This window comes from Rhopilema esculentum, chromosome 5 (genome assembly GCF_057945365.1).
Source record: "Rhopilema esculentum isolate cy_ngs chromosome 5, ASM5794536v1, whole genome shotgun sequence".
Classification (NCBI taxonomy): domain Eukaryota; kingdom Metazoa; phylum Cnidaria; class Scyphozoa; order Rhizostomeae; family Rhizostomatidae; genus Rhopilema; species Rhopilema esculentum.
Window position 1 is genome coordinate 2,949,323 of NC_142819.1, and position 23,185 is coordinate 2,972,507.

At 35.1% G+C, this 23,185-nt stretch overlaps 4 protein-coding genes across 5 annotated transcripts; 3 read left to right on the forward strand and 1 right to left on the reverse strand.

The window, feature by feature from the left end:
• The first annotated feature begins 132 nt into the window (after nt 1-132).
• LOC135689783 (uncharacterized) lies at nt 133-2,825 on the forward strand. The gene has a single exon (XM_065207127.2). It carries the CDS (start codon nt 1,164-1,166, stop codon nt 2,286-2,288), a length of 1,125 nt encoding a protein of 374 aa, XP_065063199.2. The 5' UTR covers nt 133-1,163; the 3' UTR covers nt 2,289-2,825.
• A 1,085-nt stretch (nt 2,826-3,910) lies between these two features.
• Nucleotides 3,911-12,021, forward strand: LOC135689777 (uncharacterized). Its single transcript, XM_065207119.2, has 10 exons — nt 3,911-4,203; nt 4,618-4,661; nt 4,885-4,987; nt 5,651-5,781; nt 6,089-6,451; nt 7,343-7,553; nt 8,428-8,585; nt 9,060-9,174; nt 9,665-9,776; nt 10,739-12,021. The coding sequence occupies exons 1-10, from the start codon at nt 4,066-4,068 to the stop codon at nt 10,993-10,995; spliced, it is 1,632 nt and encodes a 543-aa protein (XP_065063191.2). The 5' UTR covers nt 3,911-4,065; the 3' UTR covers nt 10,996-12,021.
• Nucleotides 12,022-12,128: 107 nt separating this feature from the next.
• On the forward strand, nt 12,129-16,961 carry LOC135689781 (elongation factor 1-delta). 2 transcript variants are annotated; one of them, XM_065207124.2, is made up of 8 exons: nt 12,130-12,315; nt 13,589-13,666; nt 13,883-13,958; nt 14,842-15,054; nt 15,393-15,439; nt 15,608-15,686; nt 16,050-16,165; nt 16,857-16,961. In XM_065207124.2, exons 1-8 carry the CDS (start codon nt 12,202-12,204, stop codon nt 16,893-16,895), a joined length of 762 nt encoding a protein of 253 aa, XP_065063196.2. In that variant the 5' UTR covers nt 12,130-12,201; the 3' UTR covers nt 16,896-16,961. The 2 variants fall into 2 exon arrangements, with proteins under 2 accessions (XP_065063197.2, XP_065063196.2); XM_065207125.2 differs by lacking the exon at nt 13,589-13,666 and having other exon boundaries at nt 12,129-12,315.
• A 238-nt stretch (nt 16,962-17,199) lies between these two features.
• LOC135689778 (solute carrier family 2, facilitated glucose transporter member 8) lies at nt 17,200-23,118 on the reverse strand. Its single transcript, XM_065207120.2, has 4 exons — nt 22,843-23,118; nt 20,089-20,295; nt 19,043-19,346; nt 17,200-18,772 (listed from the first exon to the last, which is right to left on the reverse strand). Exons 1-4 carry the CDS (start codon nt 23,116-23,118, stop codon nt 18,033-18,035), a joined length of 1,527 nt encoding a protein of 508 aa, XP_065063192.2. The 3' UTR covers nt 17,200-18,032.
• Nucleotides 23,119-23,185: the final 67 nt, after the last annotated feature.

The window sequence follows — 23,185 nt, forward strand, 5'->3', positions numbered from 1 at the left end:
TATTTTGTGAAATATGCAATATATTGAAAGTAAATTGCAGGCTTTAGTATCTTAGTCTTCAAACTACAAAGCAATCAAAAAGTTGCTGAATTGGATGAGCTACTGAATTGTTTTGTCCTGTAAACATTTAAACAAAAATAACAAGTGTAATCAAACTTTGCTGATTCGAAAGAAAAATTTCTTAGTTTGTAATAAAAAATTTCTTTTTGATAAGAAATTGTCATTTCTTTAATTGAAAGGAGTGATCTAAGAAGAAAATGAATTCTTAGTATCTATCAATTATTGTATATTATTGATAATGCATAATGTTTTCCTCAATTTTAGCAAAGTTTTGCTGGCGTTTTCTGAGAAATTTACCCAAAATTGTTCAAAGTCATCCAGTTCGAAAGTTTTGTTCCCTCTATAAGTCAGAAAAGCATTTTTTAGCTATTTACAAAAAGCATTCTTTAGCTATTAGCAATTCTTATAAGCTTTCGTATTTACTCGCCGAGCCTGGTTACTAAAGTTTCTTAAACGCTTTTCATGTACATCAATGTCCGGTAGATTGTGTTTTTGGTGGACGTTTTCACAGCAGCTTACAAATGAGGTGACACTGCGTGAATCAAGGATGTTGAAGCTACTGAAAGCTCAAGGCGCTTACATACCAGCTGAATCACCTGCTAATTTGCAGACTCATCTTACAGGACGCAGAGCACCAACTGAAGCGATCCTTGCTAGGAGATCCCTTGTACTATTCAATGTCAGAGATTGCAATCTTATGATCTTATAATCTCAAATCTTTTTAGCGTTGAAGACAACTAGCTTTAGGCAAGAAAACTGCCTCGGACATAGTTTGCGTTTAATGAATGCTACAAGAAATGGATTTAAATTTCCGTCTTAATCTTCCCAAAAACGGGAAGTTATCGGTGCGTTTACACTCGCATGTGCATGACAATGCTTTCACGCGTTTTTGCCTGCGCACACGGAAATCATTTCAGGCAGTTCGAAACAATTTCGAATATTACCTCATAGGAGAGAAATTCCTAAATGGGGAGTCTCAAATCAGAAAGATGGTCAGAAGTATGGAGTAAGCGAGCCAATTAATCTGTTATTATGTGAGACAGATAAATTAGCCGAGGCTTGTAGTTTTAGGTTTTCTGGTTTCCAGTTTATCGGCTTCACTTATGGAGATCCATGGCGGCATTCCAGCGCAGTTTCTCGTGTGTGATGCCGGGACACTTCGAGAGTTAAGTCACCATGTTGTCCACAGTGCATTCGCAGGACATAATGCTTTGCGACTACAAAAATCAAGAGAATCTCTCGATCTGAAATTGGAACCGTCCTCAGAATGCGTGCTACAGAGTTTCGGGGGAACAGGACATACCCCGATACTCGGGTCCCCAGAGCTGAACTTGCTGAAGCTGGAATCGCCGGAGCTCGAACGACTGATCATGTCTCAACAAGATGAAGGGGTACTACAATCAATGCCCCAGCGGGGTTCCAATAACACAGCTCAATCTTTAATGTCACAACTCGAACTGAATTCAAATCGGAATGCAAAAGCTTTATCACCAATTATATCTCAAGATGACTTTCGCTTTATCACCGAAACTAACCGCGCGTTGGAATCCATATTACCAAAATCAAGAGACGACATTGATGACAACGAATCTCATTCATTTGTTTTTGGCATGGAACATTTTCTTGAACCAATGCAACAAGTACCGGGCAATCTGGAAGCAGAGAGACATCTTTTGGTCCAGACTGAGGCTGAATCTAGCTTATTGGACATGAGGCAACATCAGTCTAGACTCACTGTCAAGCAAAACAACGAAAGATCATTAAAAACATCCGTCAGCCCTAATTCTATGTTCCAGAGTGGTAATGACAGCCATGAAGGAGTCTATGAGCGGATAGGTAATACTGAGACTATACTCGAATCAAACGCACACATTTTATATGACATGGCCCAACCAAGCATGGTGCCAAACCCGTACACACAAAGCAAGGTCGATAGAGAAAAAGGCTCACGGCTTGCTATGTTACCATTACCCCCGATCGATCTGGAGGTTCAAGAAATTGTCAAAAGGGAGCGGAAAAAGTTGAAGAATAGAGTCGCTGCATCTAAATGTCGCAAGAAGAAACTTGAGAGAGAGGCTCAGCTCGAAGTGCGAGTGCAGCAGTTGAAAGAGAAGAACATTGAATTGAATGCGCTGGCAAATGCACTTCGTCAACAATCAGGAGAATTGAGGCAAAGGATTTTGGACCACGTTAACAATGGCTGCCCCGGTACTCTAATGCATTATTAACCCAATGTATTATACACAGTGCCCATTTAACGAAAATAATTAATGCCATTGTGGTACTGTTACAACATGGCCTTTCTTCAGGGACAACAAATTCATTGTGTTAAGCTTGTGTTAAGTGATTTCCTCTTCTCTAATGCAAATAAATGTGGATGGGACAAATCACTTACTATGTTTAAAATGACTGCTGTGCCACAGGAATCCCCATCAAGTACATCTTTGTTTATTTGGCTAATGGTTGTAGTCGTCTGTTAACTGAATAATGGAACTGAAAATATGGTCATGTCTCAAAATAGGTAGATGAATTGGAGCTGTTTGGTCCTTGATGCTGAGTAATCAATTTTAATATGACATTGTTAACATAAAAAGATGATAGTTATAAAACATGCACTTTGCAGTGATCCTAGCTAACTGCCCCACTGCATTTATCCCCACTGCGATGTACATCTGTTGTAAATGTGTATTTGAAGTGATATGTTGTAGAATAAAAAATTTGTTGTGAAAATCCCCGAGATTAAATTCTACAAATGGCCTTTTATTTCATGTGCTTGAATAGTGTGCAATAATTTATCTTTCTCCTTGTGTGCGAATGTTCTTTACAGTCGTATACCATGGGGTTGGTTTCTGTACTTCTGCCAGCAATGTTTGTGTAAAGTAAAAACTGTGTCTCCAAATTGACAGTTTCGCACCTCTTAGTGGATCTTTTCGAGAAACGAATTAATGGTCTTTGCAAATATTCACTTCAAGGATCTAAACAACAAAGGGCAACCCTTGCAGTTTTGTGCTGATGGGCCTATTTTGAGCCATAACTTGATTCCCTAGCTAATAGATTTTGATCATGTTTTGAATTCTTTTACAGACAAAAAGCTTTCGTATGTTTCAAAATGTGTGCCTTTTTCAAAACCATATTCAAATTCTGTACTGCCGAAAATTTTCCACTTATTCTATAAATTATTATGGACCGGCGAATCTTGAACAGATGAGCATCGGATGTAGTCAGATAAGCAGAAGACCCATCCCTTCAAAGTTTCTATAATATGTTTTGGCTCTAGAATTGCGAATAAAGCCTATACAACAGTATTCTTTCATTACACTTAAGGTTTTATCATAGGGTCAATTTACTCATAAGAGATTTAGCCGACTTTACGAAGGCATTCTGCTCTGTTCATTCAGATTGGTCCAAAAATAACATGGTCCGAAAAGTAGGTTTTTACGATGCCAGCACTTTGCGTTGGCAATTTTTCTGATAGGCCTTTCCCCTTTTGTGTTTTTTTTATCTGATCGAACTCGGTATCTCTATCACCAATTTTGGATGCTGATAAAAAATGCTAAAATAACTTATTTCCTGAAAAAATGTGTACTTAAAAGCGAATAGAGATCACCGTGCTCTTTTTAGCACCTTTAAATCCCCCCCCCCTCTCCAAAAACCGTTTAGCCTCATCAATCTGTAATATTCTCTGCTTTCCTTGTTTATATATGGTTCTTAAAAACTTTACGTGGTTACCAGGCCTTTTCTCCCGGAAATGGTGAATGCACATGATGTCTCGACCGGTCGCTGTCTGCCCTAGATCCTAGATACACTCAAACCAATGCTTGGCAATCAACACTATTTTAGTATATTTTTAATGCAGCATGTTTGAATTGCCTGCTTTTGTTTTGGCGCGCCCTTCTCTCAGTTCACTGGGTTTCAATACAGTCACCTGAATTCTTGCGATACTATCTGCTGTACTTTTAAGTTACAGTAGAAACCCTTTTTCTGGGTTAGGCATAAAGATTTGACATGAAATTCTTGTGCGAAGCTTTAATTTTGGCGTTAGTTGTCTCAAGTTATGAAAGATTTGCTCATGGAAAGACACTGAGGCATAAAAAACATCATCGATCGACCGGCCGGAAACATAACAAACATGCCGCAGATGCAGTGAGTTTTGCTTTTTCAATCGAGTTGTTAAATATATTTAAGAATCTTTCTGTATATTTGAACAGAATGCGATGTAACTGAATGCTCGAATACACTTCCTTTAAAACATGACATTATCCTCGAGATGACCTTGCTTCTCGTTACTTTGCTCATTGCGGTTTTTCATTAACGCTTGTCATTAAAGCTCAACTTTCAGCTCACCCTCTGCAGGTCAAGCAACCTGGATACCTGGGGCTGGCCCACCAAACACGGGCGAACGAATCCTAAAGAGAGCCCTTAACATTAGGTTCGCTTGCCACTTAACTGCAATAAGAAACATTTCGTTTTGATGAATCAGTAACTATTTACCGTTTCACAATTCCATAACTACAGCAAATGATCAATTCCCTGCGACTTCTTTCTAACTTCTTACAGATTCATATAACCAAGACAGGAAAACACTCCAAATATAAGCAAAAGTAAGTTACTACCTTTCGATCAAATTCTCAGTGTCGTTACTTTATACACTGTGTGATTTACTCTTCACAGTACGAAAAATAAACCGTCAAATGTCAAAGCCATTGATTTCATTTAAGCATATTTATAAAGGTATGAATTTCAATTATTAAAGTTAGCATCTGTTGTTTCAATTTTCATTATGTTCAAAACATTTTGAGACATTATTGTACTTTTTTTAAACAGGCATCGATGGAGCTTTGGAGATTCCGAGCTCAAGCATTTGGAAAATATTGACGAAATTTTGGAAATCAGAGACAATGAACAATTTGCCAACAGAGTGTTCCAGGTAAGATAAGCTGTTTTGTTCTACATCAGGTCAAATTCTTGGATTTGAGTTGCTAGTAGAGTTCGATGATTAAGATAAACTAAATAGTTTCTTTCCTCGCGTGATATAACTCTAGCGGTAACCAAATTCTTTTGCCAGCATGAGAAATTTGAAAGATGAAAAGGAAATGCACAGGCCGCTATCGAAAAGAAAATTTATTTGGTGCATAGGGCGCTATCGGTACTCTTACCCACCTGGCTATATATAGATATTTACCATCGTTTAAAGAACTGATAATAGTTTAAATTTGGTGGCCGGTGTGCGTCCTGAATTCCAAGATCTTAAAAACAATTGACTTACATAGATTTTGTGAATTTTCTCTTATAAAGATACTTGTTGCTGAATTTTCTTTTCCGGACATTTGATTTAATATAGAATTTAATTTTTACATATTTATAGGTGCATTTATCAGAAACGCCGATATTTCTAAGCATCGCTAAGGTTGAAGAAAAAATATTCGAGGCTCCACCTATCTTTGGCTATAACTGGTTCTATTTTGGCATTACACGATTAAATCTTTGCATGTTTCTAAAATTTACAGTATGAAGAATTAGGTGTCCTAGTATTCACTGAATCCTTGTTTTCTTAATAATTTGTGTTTAATAGTCAATCTTTGATGACTAGATGATGAAGGATGACGACTCAGATGTGCTTAAAGATATTGACGAAGACGAGGAACCTTCACTGTACTTGCCAAAGGAAGGTTCTCAGCGATATATACAAGATCTAAAACATCATTTCCATGGAAAAGCAAGGTACAAATTGCATTATCTTACTACGTTATCTTACTAGAGAAGGCAGAGTCCTATTATGTGATTATAGATTCAATGTTTTAATGTTTTAATAGTTGATTTTGACAAAGAATGTGTTCGATTCATTGTTGCTGTTGTCAAAAAAGTGAGCATATCATACTTTATATACTGCGTCTAATTGCAGTGTTGCTTCAAGGGTGTGTGAATACAAATTACCGCTCAAAATTTTGTTATGATGCAGTTGCAGTCAATTTGCTAACAGTGTGCTTTGATGATCTACCGTTGATTCCCCTTATGTTCTGAATCGCAGGCTATGGAATACCAATGCAGACACAATCTTCTACAAACGCCAAATGATACATCCAGCATATAATTATACGGTAGCAAGCGCAGGCATGACACAACAGCCAACAGTCCAATCATCGAACCAAATATCGCCATCTCCACTAGATTTCCCATCATCATCTTCGTCAACATCTCCTTTTGTGACTTCAAATAACGTGGATGCTGGAAAGCAAGTGCCAGCTCAGAAACCATCAACAGAATTCGGAAGTGAAGACGTCCTGATAAACAAGACTGTAAAGTCCTCACGTGTGTGTAAACCAGGACCCCCTCTGTCTTCCAATAAACGACTGCCAAACTGCCTTCTCATCGGTGATTCAATAACATTAGGGTAAGTCCTAGATTGCCTTTCTTTTTTATGCAATCCAAGGACATTTGATATAAATGTTAAAAGGGGGTACGAAAATTGATCTAAGTCTAAAGCAAAACTCTGACCACCATTCTATTGGCTGCCTATAAATTTGAACTTTTAGTGGTGTCAAGGGCTGGCGTTCTTAAACCTCTCGCGATTTTGATTTTTTTATGGTGAAAATTTTCTTTGAATTTTTGGCATTTTACTGAATATGCCAAGTTAAAGTGATATCTTAGCAACGCCTCTCCCATCGTAAGAATTTTGACGAATACTGTTTGTGAAAACTAAGGACATCCTTAATTTTAATCGAAATTGATTCAAACTAGAGGGTTATTGCGTCTGCCAAAGTCTTGGCAGAAAAAATCAAATGCGTTTAAAAGTCAGAATTTAACAGTTAACCTCTGCAGCAAAAACATGATATTTATATGAAATTTTTTAAGGACATGTTTATGCAGCTCTGAAAAATAATATACTTCCCATCATAGGCTATATTGTTTCTTCCACGGCCTTTGTAGCAGGACTTTAAATTGGTGTCTAAATGAATGGCTCGTTTGACCAGCGTCTGACTTTTGAAAATTGGATGGTTTATTTGCAAACAATATATTCAATTTTCTGTTTAGTTTTCAATAAACACTTGCAAAAATACCTAGTCTCTTGAGAGCGCAGGAGTTGCAAAACGTTCTGCTGTCTATGCACGTTTGCTTTGTGCCATATTTGGTAGCAGGAAACAATTTACTTTACCAACTCCCCATCGGCCGCATCATAGGGGCATGGTTTTACTGAATCTTCAGTAATAAAAATAGTTTTATTTCAGCGGTTTGTTACCGAGTTGTAATCTATTCATGGATGTAGACTTTTTATTCTACACAGGTCCTCCTACACAGTGGCTGCTGCTCTTCAAGGCAGATGCGCCGTGCAAGTATCTCCGTTTTCAAAAGGAGGATGTGCCTTGGACTCGAGTTATGGGCTGAAATGCATTCAACTCATTTTGTCAACAACAAACCTAACGCCTACAAGGTTTGATGCTATTGTTTTCAACTTTGGTATGCACGATATTGACTATTCAGGCAAATTTCCAGAGGTAAATAACGATTCTTGGTTTTAATGCAGTTACTTTTGATGCTATTACTCTGTGACTGATTTATTTGCAAAAAACGTATAAATGCAAGAAAGTATCAATTGATGCATCTTGTATGTTCCCTAAACGTTTAAAGACAAGTGGCTCTGAAGGAACCACAAGATATTTTCATCTTCCATCTTCAGCAATCAACAGCAATTTTATATTCAATCAGCTATTTTATTTAGATAGAACTGCTTAAACTCCGTGAGAAGATTCTTTGAAAACAAGCAAATTAAAAAATCCAAGACAAGAATATGCCCAGACTTTAGAGGAGAAAAGATCCTCCCTTCTCACAGGCTGCTAGAGGCTTCATGAAAACTTTAAGGCGATTATCAATTAAAACTCCTACTGAAACATGTCTTTATTACGTAAATTCACTGTAGTGATATACTGGAGACATTGAGCTAGTTGAGAGATGGGCAAGCGTATTAAATTTCCGTGTGCTTTCATTTAGTGGCCTGTTTATATTTCCAAAGTTAACAAATCCGATTTTTGAGATAAATTTTCACTTCCACAGAAACCTTATCATTATTTATGTCACTGGTACATTAAGCTTCTAACATTCTTTACCAACATTCATGTTTTTTCATAGTTTGTTCTTTTCACTCTAAGTCAGGTATCTTTTTAATTACGGTAGGAGCCAGGGTCGCATATTTTTTTAATATTTCCCATTATTTCTAATTAAGTTGTTGATTTGCTCCGTCATGCGCAGGGTGGCCTTTGAAGTTGGTGGTAAGGATGAAGCTCCAATTTCGATTTTCGGTAATTAATCCGTTGGCATTTTTTCAATACAAACATTCTGTATGACCCTTCGTCTTTTGCTTCATGTTTGTAGGAATTTAACGACGAAACTACATATGCAAGAAATTTAGGCCGTTTGAAGAAGATACTTTTAAAAACTGGGGCAGGAATAGCGTTTTCATTAACGACACCAGTCCCGTACGATGAAAAGAAAAATAAACTTGTTGTCAAGTACAACGATATTGCCAAAAAGTAAGTGAATGAACATTTTCGAACAATGCTATTTTTCTCAGTTTATTGGTACAAAGATGCCTTTCTATAATGTATGACAAGAACGAAATCATTTATATATGCGTACTTGGAAAGTAGAAGAACCGTTTTTTATTTACGTCAGATAGAGACTTTTGATAATTTGAGTAACTATAATTTATTCTATCCTTAATAGCTCAACTGATATATATATATACTTGTTTCATAGTTAGTTTTCAGTAAAACTTTTCTCAGTCGTACTTAAAATTTATCTACAAGAAAAAGGAACATCCCGTTTGAGAGGTGGCATAAACAATAAGAATATCTCAAGTTAGAAAATCAATTTTTTGTATAGTATGCAATCACTAATCGTGTCCATTATATTGTCAGTTATAAATATTTATGATTCTGCGAAAATGATTTGAGTTAATTGATTCTTTTTCTCGGTAAGAATTTTGACAATTTCATTTTTCACAGAGTGATGTCTAAGGCTTCTCCGGTGGATGTGATTGATTTATACAGCTTTATTGTCGAGAAATGTGGCAAAATACCTTTTAAGAACTGTTTCATGATGAAAAAGCCTAAGGATGTGGTATGCATAGAGAGGCAAACCTTTATTATTTCATTCTTGATCCTTGTTCAGTATTGGCTTGGACTCAAGATAGTTGCATTTCTTTAGTAACGTTCTAAGAGCAGAAAGCTTAGACAAAGTACAGTGTTGACTGTATTTTAAAATTGGTATTTAAGTATGTTTAAAGGAATTTTAAAGTCTTTTTTTTGAAATGCGCTATTTTTTTAACTCTCAGCTTTGGGTTAAGGTATGAAAAGAGTCAAACCTGCGTTAAAAGTATGATAAAAAGTTTTTTGTTTCAAACAAAAGAGCCCATTTTGTTTTTTATACTTTACATGACACTATCACCTGAGTGCATTAATGGAAGGCTACCTCCGTAAACTTGATCTAAATACAAAGTGTTTAACTAAAGGTGATTATTGCCCGAAAGCATCTTGTGAAACAATTAGTAGCATGTTGGATATAACCTTTTAATTGTTAAAAAGATTCTTACATGTTAAATGTTTTTCAGCATTACGGTTTAGCTGGTTCGATTCTCCTTGGGAAACAGATTGCTGCCAAAATTGCATCCATCTTGAAAAAACGAGATCTTTGGGTTCAGCGAGGCTATAGCCTCCCAGAAAGTATGCTCAGTTCAGTTCATTTTGTTTTAAAATTCCAATTCATGCATGTGACGTTATTAGCCTCGTATTGACGTTATGTTGGGCAGGCGCCCGTTTCGTTATGTTATGTTCGAAACGTGAGAAGAGAAAATGGAGTATTGAAGTCCGAGTTAGAGTGTTCTTCGTTGCTATGTACCGGATACTTTTACAATGCAAATGTCATTAATTAATTACAACAGATTACATCAAAATTAATGACAATATAAAGATACAAACTACCAGAATGGCAGATATAAAAGGGGATTTGTTTGCAGGGATTTTCTTAAAGGAGGAGCTCTCTCAATACTGATAGATTATCTCTAACACTCTAACAAACTCCAGCTCGAACTACAAGTGATAAAAGTTCTAGGAACTCTAGATCATATACTTTAATGTCATGTATAAAGAATGTTAATGATCTTGAAGAGGCTTTGTTTCTACAAATATACGCCCGGTATGCCTTGTACTTCAAGCTACATATTATCCTGTATTTTTCTAGCCTTTCAATTCGTTACTATATCGACAACTTCCTTTATTTTCAGTATCCTTCGGCCCTTCTACATCACCCTTAACCTTCAGTACCTAAAGTGTACCCTAGCACTCCTGTCTCCAAAGTGATCAAAGTAATTCTACGCTTGCTCTTTTCCCTTTCCCCCATACAAACTGGTGTTCGATGCACCCTTTGTACTTTCTTAGAACCTCCCTGGCTTCTGGGTATGGCGTTTTGTCCCATATCTTTGGATATATGCGTCCTGTTATCTGTGTACATTATTAACCCTTATTGCAGCAGACCAGTGTGCACTCCCATACCCCCTATCCTTTCAATCTTTTCCGTTAGAATTGGTCATGATTGTCTTTGACTTCATTTGTTGCCCTTGAATCAGTGACATCGTTTATAAACGTCTCCATTATAAGATATGAGCAATTTCTGTTTTCTCTTTTAGATGCTACTCTTGCCGAGCCATTATTTACCAATTTGAAAGAAGATTCTGTTAAATGTTCCACGAATGCTACGATTCCGACAAGATGCCCTTCTGAATCGACATGTGTATCAAACAGTATTTCTAGATCGAACTTTGCATGCTGCATGCTTGAGAATGGCATCGATTGTAAAGATAATTTCCACTGTTGCCCTGAAAACACGGTTTGCCATAAAAAATGCTCGCCCTTATGGTGCAGATGCATCCCACTGTCGCCTTGATTTTCTCGTTTCACAACTAAAATATGTCACTATCTAGTTTGGTTTTCTAATATTTACCTCAAGGTTTAGGGATGGCTGCAGCATTAACGACACGAGTAATTGGTAATACTGAAACACGAATGGTTGAAATTTATCATCAAAATTAGAAAAAAATCGCAAAAGCCTAAAATAAATGCAAATTCAAAGCAGAAGCCTATACTGACGAAAATACGACAACTTTGAAAATAAGTCACCCAGTCACAACGCTGCATGTTTATAAATGGCAGTAGTTATTAAGTGAGTGTTTAAAGATTCCCATAACTAGTAAGTATTTTACTCTTATAAAAGATTTTAACTTATAGAAGTAAATGCAACATAGATAAATATAGATATCTGTAATTTTCAGATTTAGTGGTGTAAAAAAACGAGAATTAGCGGTAGTATTTTTGATGGATGATTGAAGCATGTAGTTAAATTGTATATATTTTATCGTATATTAAAAGATGGAGTCAACATTTGTGGATATAATTTCTTAACATGAAGCTTTAAGAAAATCTGCATGATTTTCTCAGTTTGAAAGCCGAGATAAGCAATGAAATAACTGTAATACTGAGCAGTGGGACAGTGCCATAAGGGAAATGGGGAGAAAACGTCATGAATAAAGGAAGAGATGAGAAATTGAAGGAAGTTCCACAAGATCTCTCCTGAAGTAAACTCAGATATAATTTCATTTGATCCATCATTATACTGAAAACACATTCAGCAGCGAGTTAAATGAGACATTGATGAAGAAGCTTCTGAAGAAAATGAAAATATCACTATTTTGAACTAAAATATATTTTGTGCTTTGATTTATGCTGTTGTTTGATATTTTTAGAGACACTGGGAAAAAGTTATGAAAAACTCCTTTTGTTTTGCAAAATTGTAAAGGGACCAGAAATGAAAGTAGCCCATAGTCAACAAAAAAACCGAAAAATCTTGAATATCATTAAAGAGCTATTGACCCCCTCAAAAAAATTTTTCATCTAATAGGTGCATAAATTAATAAGCTCAAAGGGAGCCAATTCCAGGATTTTGAGAAGAACAATCTCTATGAAAAAGTATCATCTAAACAGCAACAACAATTTCTCCTCCGCACAAGAATGCCTCGCACGTGGCTGACGTTCTTTTTCTAGACAAGGCCCTTCGTAGAGGAGTCTCCCGAGAAGATCTGAGTTTCCAGACAAAATGACCGGTACAGAAATGATGCACGAGAGTATTTGGTTTGAAAAGCCAAAGTATGAAGAGGCTGAAGCTCAATACCAACTCCATTTAGCCGGCGAAAGCGGTTCTGGTGGAAAGGTAATAAAAAAATCATAGGCCTAAATTAAATCAAAATTGCACTAATAGTTTTTGTCTGTATATTAATTCCCCCAATAAGCATAGCGCTGACAGATATACGAAGAAAAAAAATCAATTTCTTGACAGGATATGCGAATATTTTTGCTAATAACTACGAGTAAAAATATTTCAAAGGGAACAGAAGATAGAATAAGGCAAATCTTGTTTTTTAAATATACACAACAAAACGATTGTATCATTAAAAAAAAAACAGAAATGCTACGTGCATGTGCATGAGTTTGTTAAACTTTCCTCTGTGAGTTATTTGAAACACAAACTTGACATTTTTTAATTGAGATTTTATGATACAGGGTTTGTGGTCATCATATGATATTCCACTCTACATACACAACTAAGTTAAGGATACAATAAATTTTAAACATATGTAATATAAGAAATTTATGCTGTAGAAATGAAGAAATCACCCCCTGATCCTTATTGGGAGCCTTTTTGAATTCCTATGTTTCAATTCCTTGTTTGAAGCTCTGAAACATGAGGATTAATGAAATGAAGCAAAAATGTAAAAGAAAAAATAACCTACCTTTGGAAATATTGAAAAAAGTGAAACTATTTGGACATATTTTAAGATCACACCAGATGCACCCACAAAGAAGGCAATGAATTACTATTTCGAACAATCAAATTCAAAGAAATTTTATGAAGGCCAATTATCAAACTGCCATATTAAACAATGACATAATCATGTTGAGAAAAAGCAGAGAAAGTTCAAATATAAATAGCAGAAATGGGCAAAATGGTTTTTCTATGCCTAATAGGCTAGACTTCAAAATTATATGCCTAAAATAGTATCATTCCAGTTCACTACAGGCTTATTAGCAATTTTGTGGTTACGTCCTAAGATTTATTTTTAATGTTTATCATGCTCAAAATATTTGGCTCTGCAAGTTGAAATAGTAACCCCTGCAAATCTGTGACACAAAATGTCTTTTAGCTTTACTTTTTCATGGCTCATAGTCCATGTTAAGTTATTTAGAATGATTATATTTAATTCAAATGCACAATTAAACAGGTCTTTCATATGGCAAAATTTTCTCAATTTGTGATTTTGTTTTTCCCAAAACAGAAATTTCCCCAATTTCCAATGCATTGACAAAAACTTTAACTTCCAAAATTGATCGAAACAAGGATCAACAACTTAAAAAATGTTTTAACTATCGGCTATTTCCTTGCCTAATGATCTCATCATGATGATGTTTATGTTGCTATTTGCTAGGTGTCAAGTACAGCAGCATCATCACTGATTGATGAGATTGCCAAAGCAAGAAATAATATCAAAAAATCTCTGACTGAGGTAACAACATTTGAACATCCTCCTGGACAATCAAATGCAAACTGCAAGTTGCTTAAATTTTTTGGTTTAATGTGAAAAAAATGAAATGTTCTCATTAGATTTACTATTCTCAGTGTTGCAAAGGATAAGACTAAATGGCACTCTTATCTGAACAAGGATTTTTTATTTATATAAAAACCTTCACTCTAAGCTGTATTTTCTTCCTCCATCCACCAGGCACCTGGTTCTGGTACAGCAGTATCTGACAATACAGTTGCAGCACTACAGAAAGAGAATAATGAGCTCAGACAGAGTAAGTTGTTTTCAAATTAGATGTGTAGATTTTGGCCTAATTAGGGGTGCTGTTGCTTTGGTTTTATAAGGGAGAGAGGGAAAGGGCAAGTTTCACTACCCCTCTGACAATAAGATGTGCCTTATTTTGGCATACCTCTTAAAAGCACAAAAGATATTCATGATTCAACAACATAGACAAAATGATGAAGTTTGAGACAAGATGGTGCTAATTGCTTGCTGCTTTCACCACAATTGTATACATAAATTTTGTGTGTTCCTTATGTAAAAAAAGTGCCAAATAAGCTGTTCAGTAAGAGAAAGTTTCATACAGCACAGGAAGGTTTATGTTCCTTTGTGTTGCCTGACCAACTGTATGGCCACAAAAATATCCAAGAAAATTTTATCCTTTTCCCAAAATTTTCTCAGCATAAGTATCCATGATATTTGCCTTATTTGCATTTAGTATTGCTTTCAAACTTTTAATTCAAAGCTGAAGTTCTTGAGTGATCAAAACCTAAGATCACTTACAGTGTAGCACAACGTAGTGCTTAATGTCAAGACACCTTATAATAAAAATATTTTGATGCTAGTCAACAGAATTATGTATACACAGTTGCACAGCTTAAGCTTTTGGAAATGCATTCTAATTAATGTTAAAATATTCCAGCTACTTTTATTGTTTACCTTAAAAAGTTTTTGCACCAATTACATATTGGAAAGTATTATATGAATCTTTGGTGAGACTTGGATAACACATCAACATGCATTCCAATATGCTAAAGTACTCATCCATTTTCCACCTAGAAAATTTACTAACCAGCCTGTAAATCAAGCTAGAAACTTTTCTCAAAAGGGCAAAATTGTGCATTTATGCAGTTTTTTTCTATATTTTCTCCTTTAAGTGGTACTTATGCTTACAAAGAAAATGAATGAATTAGAGTTAAGAGTAAACAAGATTGAGGGAACAAAGCCAAGTGTAAAGGAAGAAAGTGCAAAGCCAAAAGAAGAAGATGATGATTTTGATCTGTTTGACTCAGAATCTGAGGAAGACGAAAAAGAAGATGACACAGAAAGAAAAAAGTTGCTGGAAAAATACCACGAAAAGAAATCAAAGAGTAAGTCCTAAGTATTCTTTTTTAAAATGAGTCATAGAAATTGACCTATGTTTACAAGTTAAAATGAATTTTTTGTTGCTTCTTTAATTGTTCCAAAACTTTAAAGAGCCACTCTAGCTAAATGATTTTATTAAACCTTATTGACTTGAAAGATTTTGTCACCTAAAAGTGATTGTAAGGTTTATGTGACAAATAGTTGGCTTATTTTCTCAAAATCTAAGAACTAACAGCACCCTCCATTCCAAATTTTACTTTCCATCCAAATTCTCAATAATGCCTTTGAACATTTTAATTTGGACATTTATGCAACATCTTAAATGTTTTTCTTCCTTTCACAGAGCCTGCCTTAGTTCCAAAGTCAAACATTCTTTTGGATGTCAAACCAGTATGTTTGTTTACAGTTTCTTTCCTATTTATTTTGTTTTGATTAAAAGTATTTTCCATGAATATAAGTGTAGTATTTTATAAAGATAATGTAGCAAATGTGCCCATTAAATTTTTGGAAAATGTGTTATGCAGATTCTAGCTAAAAGTGGCTTCCTTTTTTCCCTAGTGGGCTGATGATACAGATTTAGAAGAAATGGAAAGGCTTGTCAGAGGAATTAAAACAGATGGTCTTGTCTGGGGAGCTTGTAAGTTTTTCAGTTAGTTGTTAACTAATAAAAACTGTAAGCATTTATTCTTTTTGGCTAGCTATATTGTGAATGTGTTGATCAGTTAATATCATTCAAATGCCTCAATGAATTGGAAGTTACTGAATTATGTCAAAAAATAATCATCATGGGGTGTCATATGCTCAATGGGTTTCTAGTCATTTTGGGATTTACGATTTGTGATAATGCTTCAAGGGTACACTTGAAAATGGAATATTTTTTTCCAAACAGTATCACTTTCACAATAATATCATGTATACACAAACTATTGAGTAAATTCAACAAATAAACAAGATTGTTTGGTCCTTGATGTAATATTACCTTTTCCTTGCTTCAATTTAGCAAAACTTGTTCCTGTTGCCTTTGGTATAAAAAAGCTACAAATTGCATGTGTTGTTGAAGATGAGAAAGTTGGAACAGACTTTTTAGAGGAAGCAATTACAGAATTTGAAGATCATGTGAGTCTCATTCTTCTTTTATAGTATTTAAATGTGACAAGTTAATCACTTATTTCAAAAAGGGTTTATTTGTGCCTTTGAGTACCTACAATATCAAAATCACCAAAAATGCCCCAATATTTAAGTGAAGTATTTTTCAAATAATTTATCAAAGCAACACTTTACCTTAAATTTATTTCGATAGCTATCTATCTAGATTGGAATATAGCACTGATTTAATTCATAATTGGCTTAGACATTAACCCCTTTGTTTCTGTTTTAAATTCTTAGAAAGTTATACAGTAAAATGACTCTACAAAACAAACTGTAGTTACACTAAGATATAGTCACCATCTCAATTCTTGTTAATGCTTGCCCTCCCTTGTCCTTCTTGATTACTTGGCTGTGGCTTGGCATTCTGATTTTTTTATGTGGTAATTTCTTCAGCTTAGAGTCAGTTTTGAAGAAATGAATTACCATATTTTCTTTCAAATATTTTCATATGTTGGCATCGAAATAATTAGCAAAAATTTTTAAAATGCCTTTACTGTACTTTTTTACCACAACCTTTGAATGTACTTAAGTGTTTGTAGGACTAAAATATTTGCGAATCTCTTGTTTAAAACTTAATAATAGTTACATTTATCTTATACTATGAAAGAGCTTATCTGCAATGAGTCATCATCAAGCATGTTATTTATCTTTTTTTCAGGTTCAAAGTGTGGATGTAGCTGCTTTCAACAAGGTTTGAAGTGAAAAATCTAGTCAAGCCAAAAATTGCTGTAATTTGATAATAATTTGATACATGGATAGTTCATTGAGGGGTTTTTCTCTTTTTTTCTTTTGCTGTTTCACAATTCAAAGTTGAATATTAAACTAGCTGCTAGCCATGTCAAACGACTTTCACATTTTATTATTACCCTTGAGTTTTGGAAACCTAATGTTAGAGCCATCTAATTTGTACATCTAAAATCATTAATTGTGATCATGTTGGTGATGTTGAAATGCTGTCCAAAGTATGCTCTCAAGCACAAAGCAGAAAAAACTCTGTAATTAATTTTCTTCTACATTTCTTAGCATATTAAGTTATTTGCACCATTTGAATCAAAGTTACAGCAAAGATAATAACAACATAGATACCTATTTTTCTACATGTTTAAAATGATTGAGCACTTTTTTGAAGAAAAGTGACATTCATTACACTTCAAACGAAGTACATCTTGCAAAAAAATGAAAAAAATGTATAATGAGAAATAACATCAGTTGCTACAAGTTGAACCCCACAAGTTACTACAAAGCTAAACCTTTTCATGAGAAATACACTTCCCGCATTGTTATTAAGCAATGGAAGGTGAACAGAAAAAAACCTAAAACATTAAGAGAAATAATTGAAGGCCCTCAGGAACTTATTATAATACAGATCTGACCACAATTTTCCAATGTATGAGTCCCACAATTGGTAAACAATTTATTTGGTGTTGGGAAAAGTTTTGAAGGTATATATATTGTATATTGTTTTGTCTAAAAGAAACTTTGCAATTCAGCTGGGCAATGTTTCTCCATAAGCCATTTAATAATGTGTCTCTTGGGGGCAAGACATGATTTGGCAAGGGTGGTAACTGGCTTGTCAAATGATTCTATAGAGGGTCTAGGGAGTGTGATTGTCCATGCTGAATAAACCCCCCCCCCTCTAAACACCTTAATACATCTCAAATATTCTTTTTGAGGAATGTAAGTTAAAAAAAATAAGAAGTTTTTCATTTAAAAAACCATGGCCTGTGAGAATCACAATTAGCTCAACTTACATAATGAATGATTTATGATTTGAGGTCTATTCTTTTAAAGTGCATTTAGTCTTTGAGTAATTTTTTTCTGCAAATATTCTATATTATCTAGTATTGTCCTCAGTTGGAAACTTTCCTTCAGTAAAGTAATGTTCAATTTCTTCTAATGTTCTACCCTTTGTCTCTGGTACATAAAAGTACACAAAGATGAAGCTAAGGAGACAGAAGCCAGCAAAAAACCAGAAGGTTCCTTGTTCAGTGAATGCGTTAATCATACTTGGAAAGTTCTTTGTGACAAGAAAAACAAACAGCCAATTGACGAAGGTGCATATTCCACTAGCAAGTCCTTTTGCTCTTGGGGGAAAGATTTCAGACATAAGGAGCCATGGCAGTGGACCCCAACCAATAGAAAATAAAACAATGAAAAGGATAGCACTTCCAATTGCAAGCCATGTAATATGTTCCAGTGGAATAGAATGTTGAACAGATTCTAAGCCTTTTGCTTCACTTGTAGAATTTGTATTTTTCTTTAAATCATAATAGAGCCCAAGACCGGTATTACAAACACACATTCCAAAACCACCAATCAGAAGCAGAATTCTTCTTCCGGCTTTATCAACAATAAGGCAGGCAACTGCAGTTGCAAGAAACTGAGCTAAACCTACAAGTATTGAGACCAAACTGGAATTCTGGACACCTGCTTCCAAGAAAATATTTGTGGAATAAAACATAATTGCATTGACTCCACTCAGTTGTTGGAAAATCATCATCATAACACCAACAACAAGTGGCTTAAGCAGGGCTGGCTGGCCAAATTCACTAAGTGTCATCTTTTCTTGCATATCTAAAAATACAAATGGATTATATTTCAGAGCAGGTAGCTCTTGAAATAACAAGGTTAAAATTTGCAGTATTATGGATATAAGACCAAAGTTTCAATTTCTTTAAATATCCTGGCATCAAGGAAGTTTTAATCTGTACTATAAAACTGATCCACAAAGTAAAAAAGTCAGAAATTGCAAAGTATTGCAAGTCAGAAATGTGATTTCATCCACTGCATCTTTCTGGAGTCAATGCAGCTTTGTCATTTAATAAAAAATATGAAGGTTATTACCAAGGTTGGACTCAATTTCAAAGCACTCTTCCTCCACATCATAATTATTCCCTCTGAGCCAAGCTAATTCTTTGAGAGCTAAAAATCTCTGGTTGTTAGCAAGTAACCATCTTGGAGTTTCTGGCATGAAAAGCATCAAAAGCAAAAGAAGTGTTACTGGTCCAACTGCTAACAGAGCAGTATTCTCCCAGCTCATATTTGTCCCTGTTATGTAGGCAATCAAGACACCCAAAGTTACTGCCAACTGATTTACTGACCCAAGACCACCCCGGAAAACTGGAGGGGAAATTTCTGCAATGTACACCTAGAACAGAAAGTTGTGATATAGATTTCATCCATGCAAGTTACAAACAGTCACATCATTCTAGCTACGAATAGAAAAGTATAAATTGCAATTTATCATTAATTTGAAACAAATTTATATGTTGATTGAATTCCTAAAAAAATAGATTAGGGATTATTCAGGAGGAAGTCCAGAAAAAGGGATTGGTTTTCAAATGGTTTCAACAGCTGATTATGGGAGAAGGAGAGGGAGAGAGCTTGATAATGATGACATAATCTGTTTGAATAGAATCTCAAGTAAGTCCTTATTATACTTATCTTTTGGTAGCTCATGCATACATCAACATAAATTGATAATAAATATGGTACAATGTTCAACATCAGCATCAAATGAGAAATCAATGACAAATTAAATCAATCAAATGAGAAAAGTAAAATAAGTAATAGCTACCTTTGGAACATTACAGGTTTATCAGACTAAAGTATCTTTTTCCATGAATAGAAGAATTGTGAAAGTTGGATAATTTGCAAAAATTTAAAAGTCTATAAAAACTGAATTTTAACAGATCTTTTATGATTTTTCAAGATGTTCCTTAAGTTTCTTGTCTCAAAATGATGTTTAAAATGACAACTAGCTTGCTCATTGCAATGAACACAAATAACATTTACATTTATATTACTTCTAACATAAAATATGATTTAGTATTGACTTCATCAAAGTTTGCCTGACTCAGTTATTGAAAATGATTTATTTTTGTTCTCACCGGAACAGTCAGAGAAGTAGCTCCTACTGCTACCCCGGTTAGGAGCCTACCAGCAAAAACCATTGGAACATTAGTTGCATTGCTTATAAGCAGCCAGCCTGCTGCAAACGGTACAGAATACAACATCAATGCAGTTTTTCTGCCAAAGTAATCTATCATCCAACCTCCAAAGAAGGCACCAGCAATTGCCCCTACACCAAGCAAAGACTAAAATATAATGATATTCATTTTCAAAATATGGCAGACAAAAATTCAACTGCAAATAAAAATTGACATGAAGTTTTATTTTGAATCTCTGTCAACATGCTTGGCTACACATTCACTGTCATATAACCTCTAGTATTTTGCATTATTCAGTTGTTTCATTTTTAGTCAGGGACTGCGAAATTGGGATGGAGGGGGAGGAGGCTTTGGGGACATACAATGTTTACATGCTTTACCCAGGATAACGGTTCGGATCCTGAGGAAGTTGACATTGAATAGCTGTTAAAATTTCCATTTTCTACTGTTGAAACATTACTTATGTGCAATTTTATTGTTTAAAATTTATTATTTTGTAGGCATATGCACCTGGATCTGAATTGTTTTTTTTGTACGCTGTAAAAAGGCAAACTCATGAATTTTCAGCAGGGGTAATAGGATATTTTTTTGTAGTGTTCTTTTGTTTGTACTTTGCAGGGGCGACGGGCAGTGTTATTACCGTTATTACTGTAATAACACTTTTTCCAAAGTCTTTATCAGTTTGGTGCATTCATCTGCTAGACACAACCAATGACGTAGAAATAATATGGTATCTGTCCTCTATTCATCTGAATGGGGATGATAATTACCTGCTAATCCTTAACCACAGGAAGCCTATTATGTTTTTCAATGGTATTTCAAATGGTTCAAAGCTAGTTTGAGGCTCCCGGTCTCATTATTACTTTCACGTTTCTAATAACGGAAACAGCAAAGTCTTTGTCACCGGACTCACCGATGACGTAAAATTCAATTGTTCTTGGTCCTTGAAATAAAGGAGCCTAGCAGCCCCGTTATTACTTCTGGGATTCTGATAACGCGGCCATTTACCTTTTGCCAGTGCTTTTTTATGATTTTGCTTGTAAGTTAGCTGTTTCAAAATGAATTGTGTTGTGAAAGATCAAGTGAATGACCATCGTCTGGGTGTTCAAAGTGTTATTATTTTGTATCTCTAATTATTTTGAAACAGGTGGAATTAACTCACTAGCAACGTCTCGAACTGAAAGACTGTGCCAGATATATCTCGTCATGTATTTTTCTAAAATAAATTTTTAGCCTGCATCCTTTCAAATTTTATTTGTACATTTGTAAACTGTAGCTATTCAAAATGTTGCAAGTTGCTTATGTAAAGGCATTTGAAATGAATGATGAACTGAACTGAACCTTGAATGTGTTCAGAGGGCTTTCACGCAGTGGTTTCCGTTATTACAATTGTGATTCTAATAACGGGCCCACATGGTGGCTCAGAGGAAGGGGCCGCCAAATATTTTTCACGACTAATCACCACTCGAAAGCCCTTCAGACAAATGTTAGAGCCCTCCAGTTTGTTTAAAACGACCAACAGGAAATCAGGCTCTTCATAGATTTCTTTTTGATATGCTAGCAAGGAAGTATCTGCATTTATTTTCTAGGAGATACAGCAATAAAATTGCCAATTAACTTAAAACTTTCAGCATTCGCTCAGATTCTTAGTTGCTTACAAAAATGTGTATACCCGACCAATTTATGTCTTTTAGTGACTTTTTGTTTGTTGTTTAGAGTCAATTGAAGATATGCATATTTCCCCAAAGTATGGCTGGGCCAAATTGGGGAGGGGGGGTGTTGCAAAACCCCTATACCCCTCCAGCTGAGGAGGTTCAAAATTCCTTCATTTAGAAATTGTTAATTTTCCTTTTTCATGCATTTTCCATACGTTTGAAAAAGTAATACCAAAAAAAATTTACTCCCAGCCGCCCCTGGTACTTTGGTATCTGATATTCTACTACTGTAAGAAGAACCAATCATTTAATGTTTCAAAACCTAATGTGTATTGAAAAAAATTGATGTCCACCAGATCAGGAGTTGGTTCAATTAACTTTCGAAGCCTCAACTTGTGTTTGATTAGAAGGTTTACCATTTTCATCAAATTTTAACCCTCAGACTCAGAGAAACTGAAATAAAACTTTTTTTCAAGAAAACAATCTGGGACAGGCAACAAAACTAGTGACAGACGACAATTTTTACTAATTAAAAAATTAAATGGACTTATATTGTTAAAATTTTTAGGTATTATTTATCTCAAGTGGAAGAATGAAGTTGTTAAGTGGACTTTGGGTTGGCTCTGAATAATGAAGAGACAGTTAAATATTTTATGAAAGAAAAATCCATTCCTTGTGTGACCCTTAGGGTTTGGTCTTGATGGAAAACAAAAGTCATGAAGGGAAATCACAACAAGAAGGTTCCATTTTTAAGTACGAAGAAGAAGTAGAAGTACATATTTTGAAAACAACAAAGCTGCTAAACCTATTTGAAAAAATTGGCCGTAGGGAAAACTCATAAAGTTGCAAACAGATTTCACAATTCTTCAAAATAGTTGTTGAACAAAGAGGTACTCTCGACAATCTTTCCACTGAAAAGATCAATTGGTCACAAGAAAGGTGAGGGGCTTTTGTTTGTTGACGTCAACAGGACCTTGTTACGTACAATAATAGACTGCGGAAACTTACAACAGATAATTTTGACAAATAAGACACATACCGCAAACCATGAAAAGTCACCCTTATCTAGATACACCTTGCTTGAAGTGTCAGCCATTTTGGGTTCGACAGGGGCAGAGTATCCAAGAGCAAACCCAAAATTAAATGGTCCAAGCGCAACAACAAGAGTTGCAAAAAACGCTGGTAGGAACTTGGCTTTTGATGCACCAGACACATCGCTGAGCTGAACGTGTGTCGATATGTAATCCGAATCTGAGTACGGAACTTCTTCAATGTCAGCCCTCTTCATGATTGCACTGTGAGTTGCATCAATCATTTCACTGGGGAGCTTCTATAACCAAAATGGCGCATGACTTTCTTTCTTACTCATGTGACCAACAACG

What these genes read in the sequence shown, in the direction of transcription:
- LOC135689783 (XM_065207127.2), top strand. Translation starts at nt 1,164, where the DNA reads ATGGAGATCCATGGCGGCATTCCAGCGCAGTTTCTCGTGTGTGATGCC.
- LOC135689777 (XM_065207119.2), top strand. Translation starts at nt 4,066, where the DNA reads ATGAAATTCTTGTGCGAAGCTTTAATTTTGGCGTTAGTTGTCTCAAGT. An exon ending in TACAACGATATTGCCAAAAA is followed by an intron (nt 8,586 to 9,059) that starts GTAAGTGAATGA and finishes CATTTTTCACAG; the next exon opens with AGTGATGTCTAAGGCTTCTC. An exon ending in TGAAAAAGCCTAAGGATGTG is followed by an intron (nt 9,175 to 9,664) that starts GTATGCATAGAG and finishes AATGTTTTTCAG; the next exon opens with CATTACGGTTTAGCTGGTTC.
- LOC135689781 (XM_065207124.2), top strand. Translation starts at nt 12,202, where the DNA reads ATGACCGGTACAGAAATGATGCACGAGAGTATTTGGTTTGAAAAGCCA. An exon ending in TTCTTTTGGATGTCAAACCA is followed by an intron (nt 15,440 to 15,607) that starts GTATGTTTGTTT and finishes TTTTTTCCCTAG; the next exon opens with TGGGCTGATGATACAGATTT. An exon ending in TTACAGAATTTGAAGATCAT is followed by an intron (nt 16,166 to 16,856) that starts GTGAGTCTCATT and finishes TCTTTTTTTCAG; the next exon opens with GTTCAAAGTGTGGATGTAGC.
- LOC135689778 (XM_065207120.2), bottom strand. Translation starts at nt 23,118, where the DNA reads ATGATTGATGCAACTCACAGTGCAATCATGAAGAGGGCTGACATTGAA. An exon ending in GTGACTTTTCATGGTTTGCG is followed by an intron (nt 20,296 to 22,842) that starts GTATGTGTCTTA and finishes ATTATATTTTAG; the next exon opens with TCTTTGCTTGGTGTAGGGGC. An exon ending in TGAAATTGAGTCCAACCTTG is followed by an intron (nt 18,773 to 19,042) that starts GTAATAACCTTC and finishes TTGTATTTTTAG; the next exon opens with ATATGCAAGAAAAGATGACA.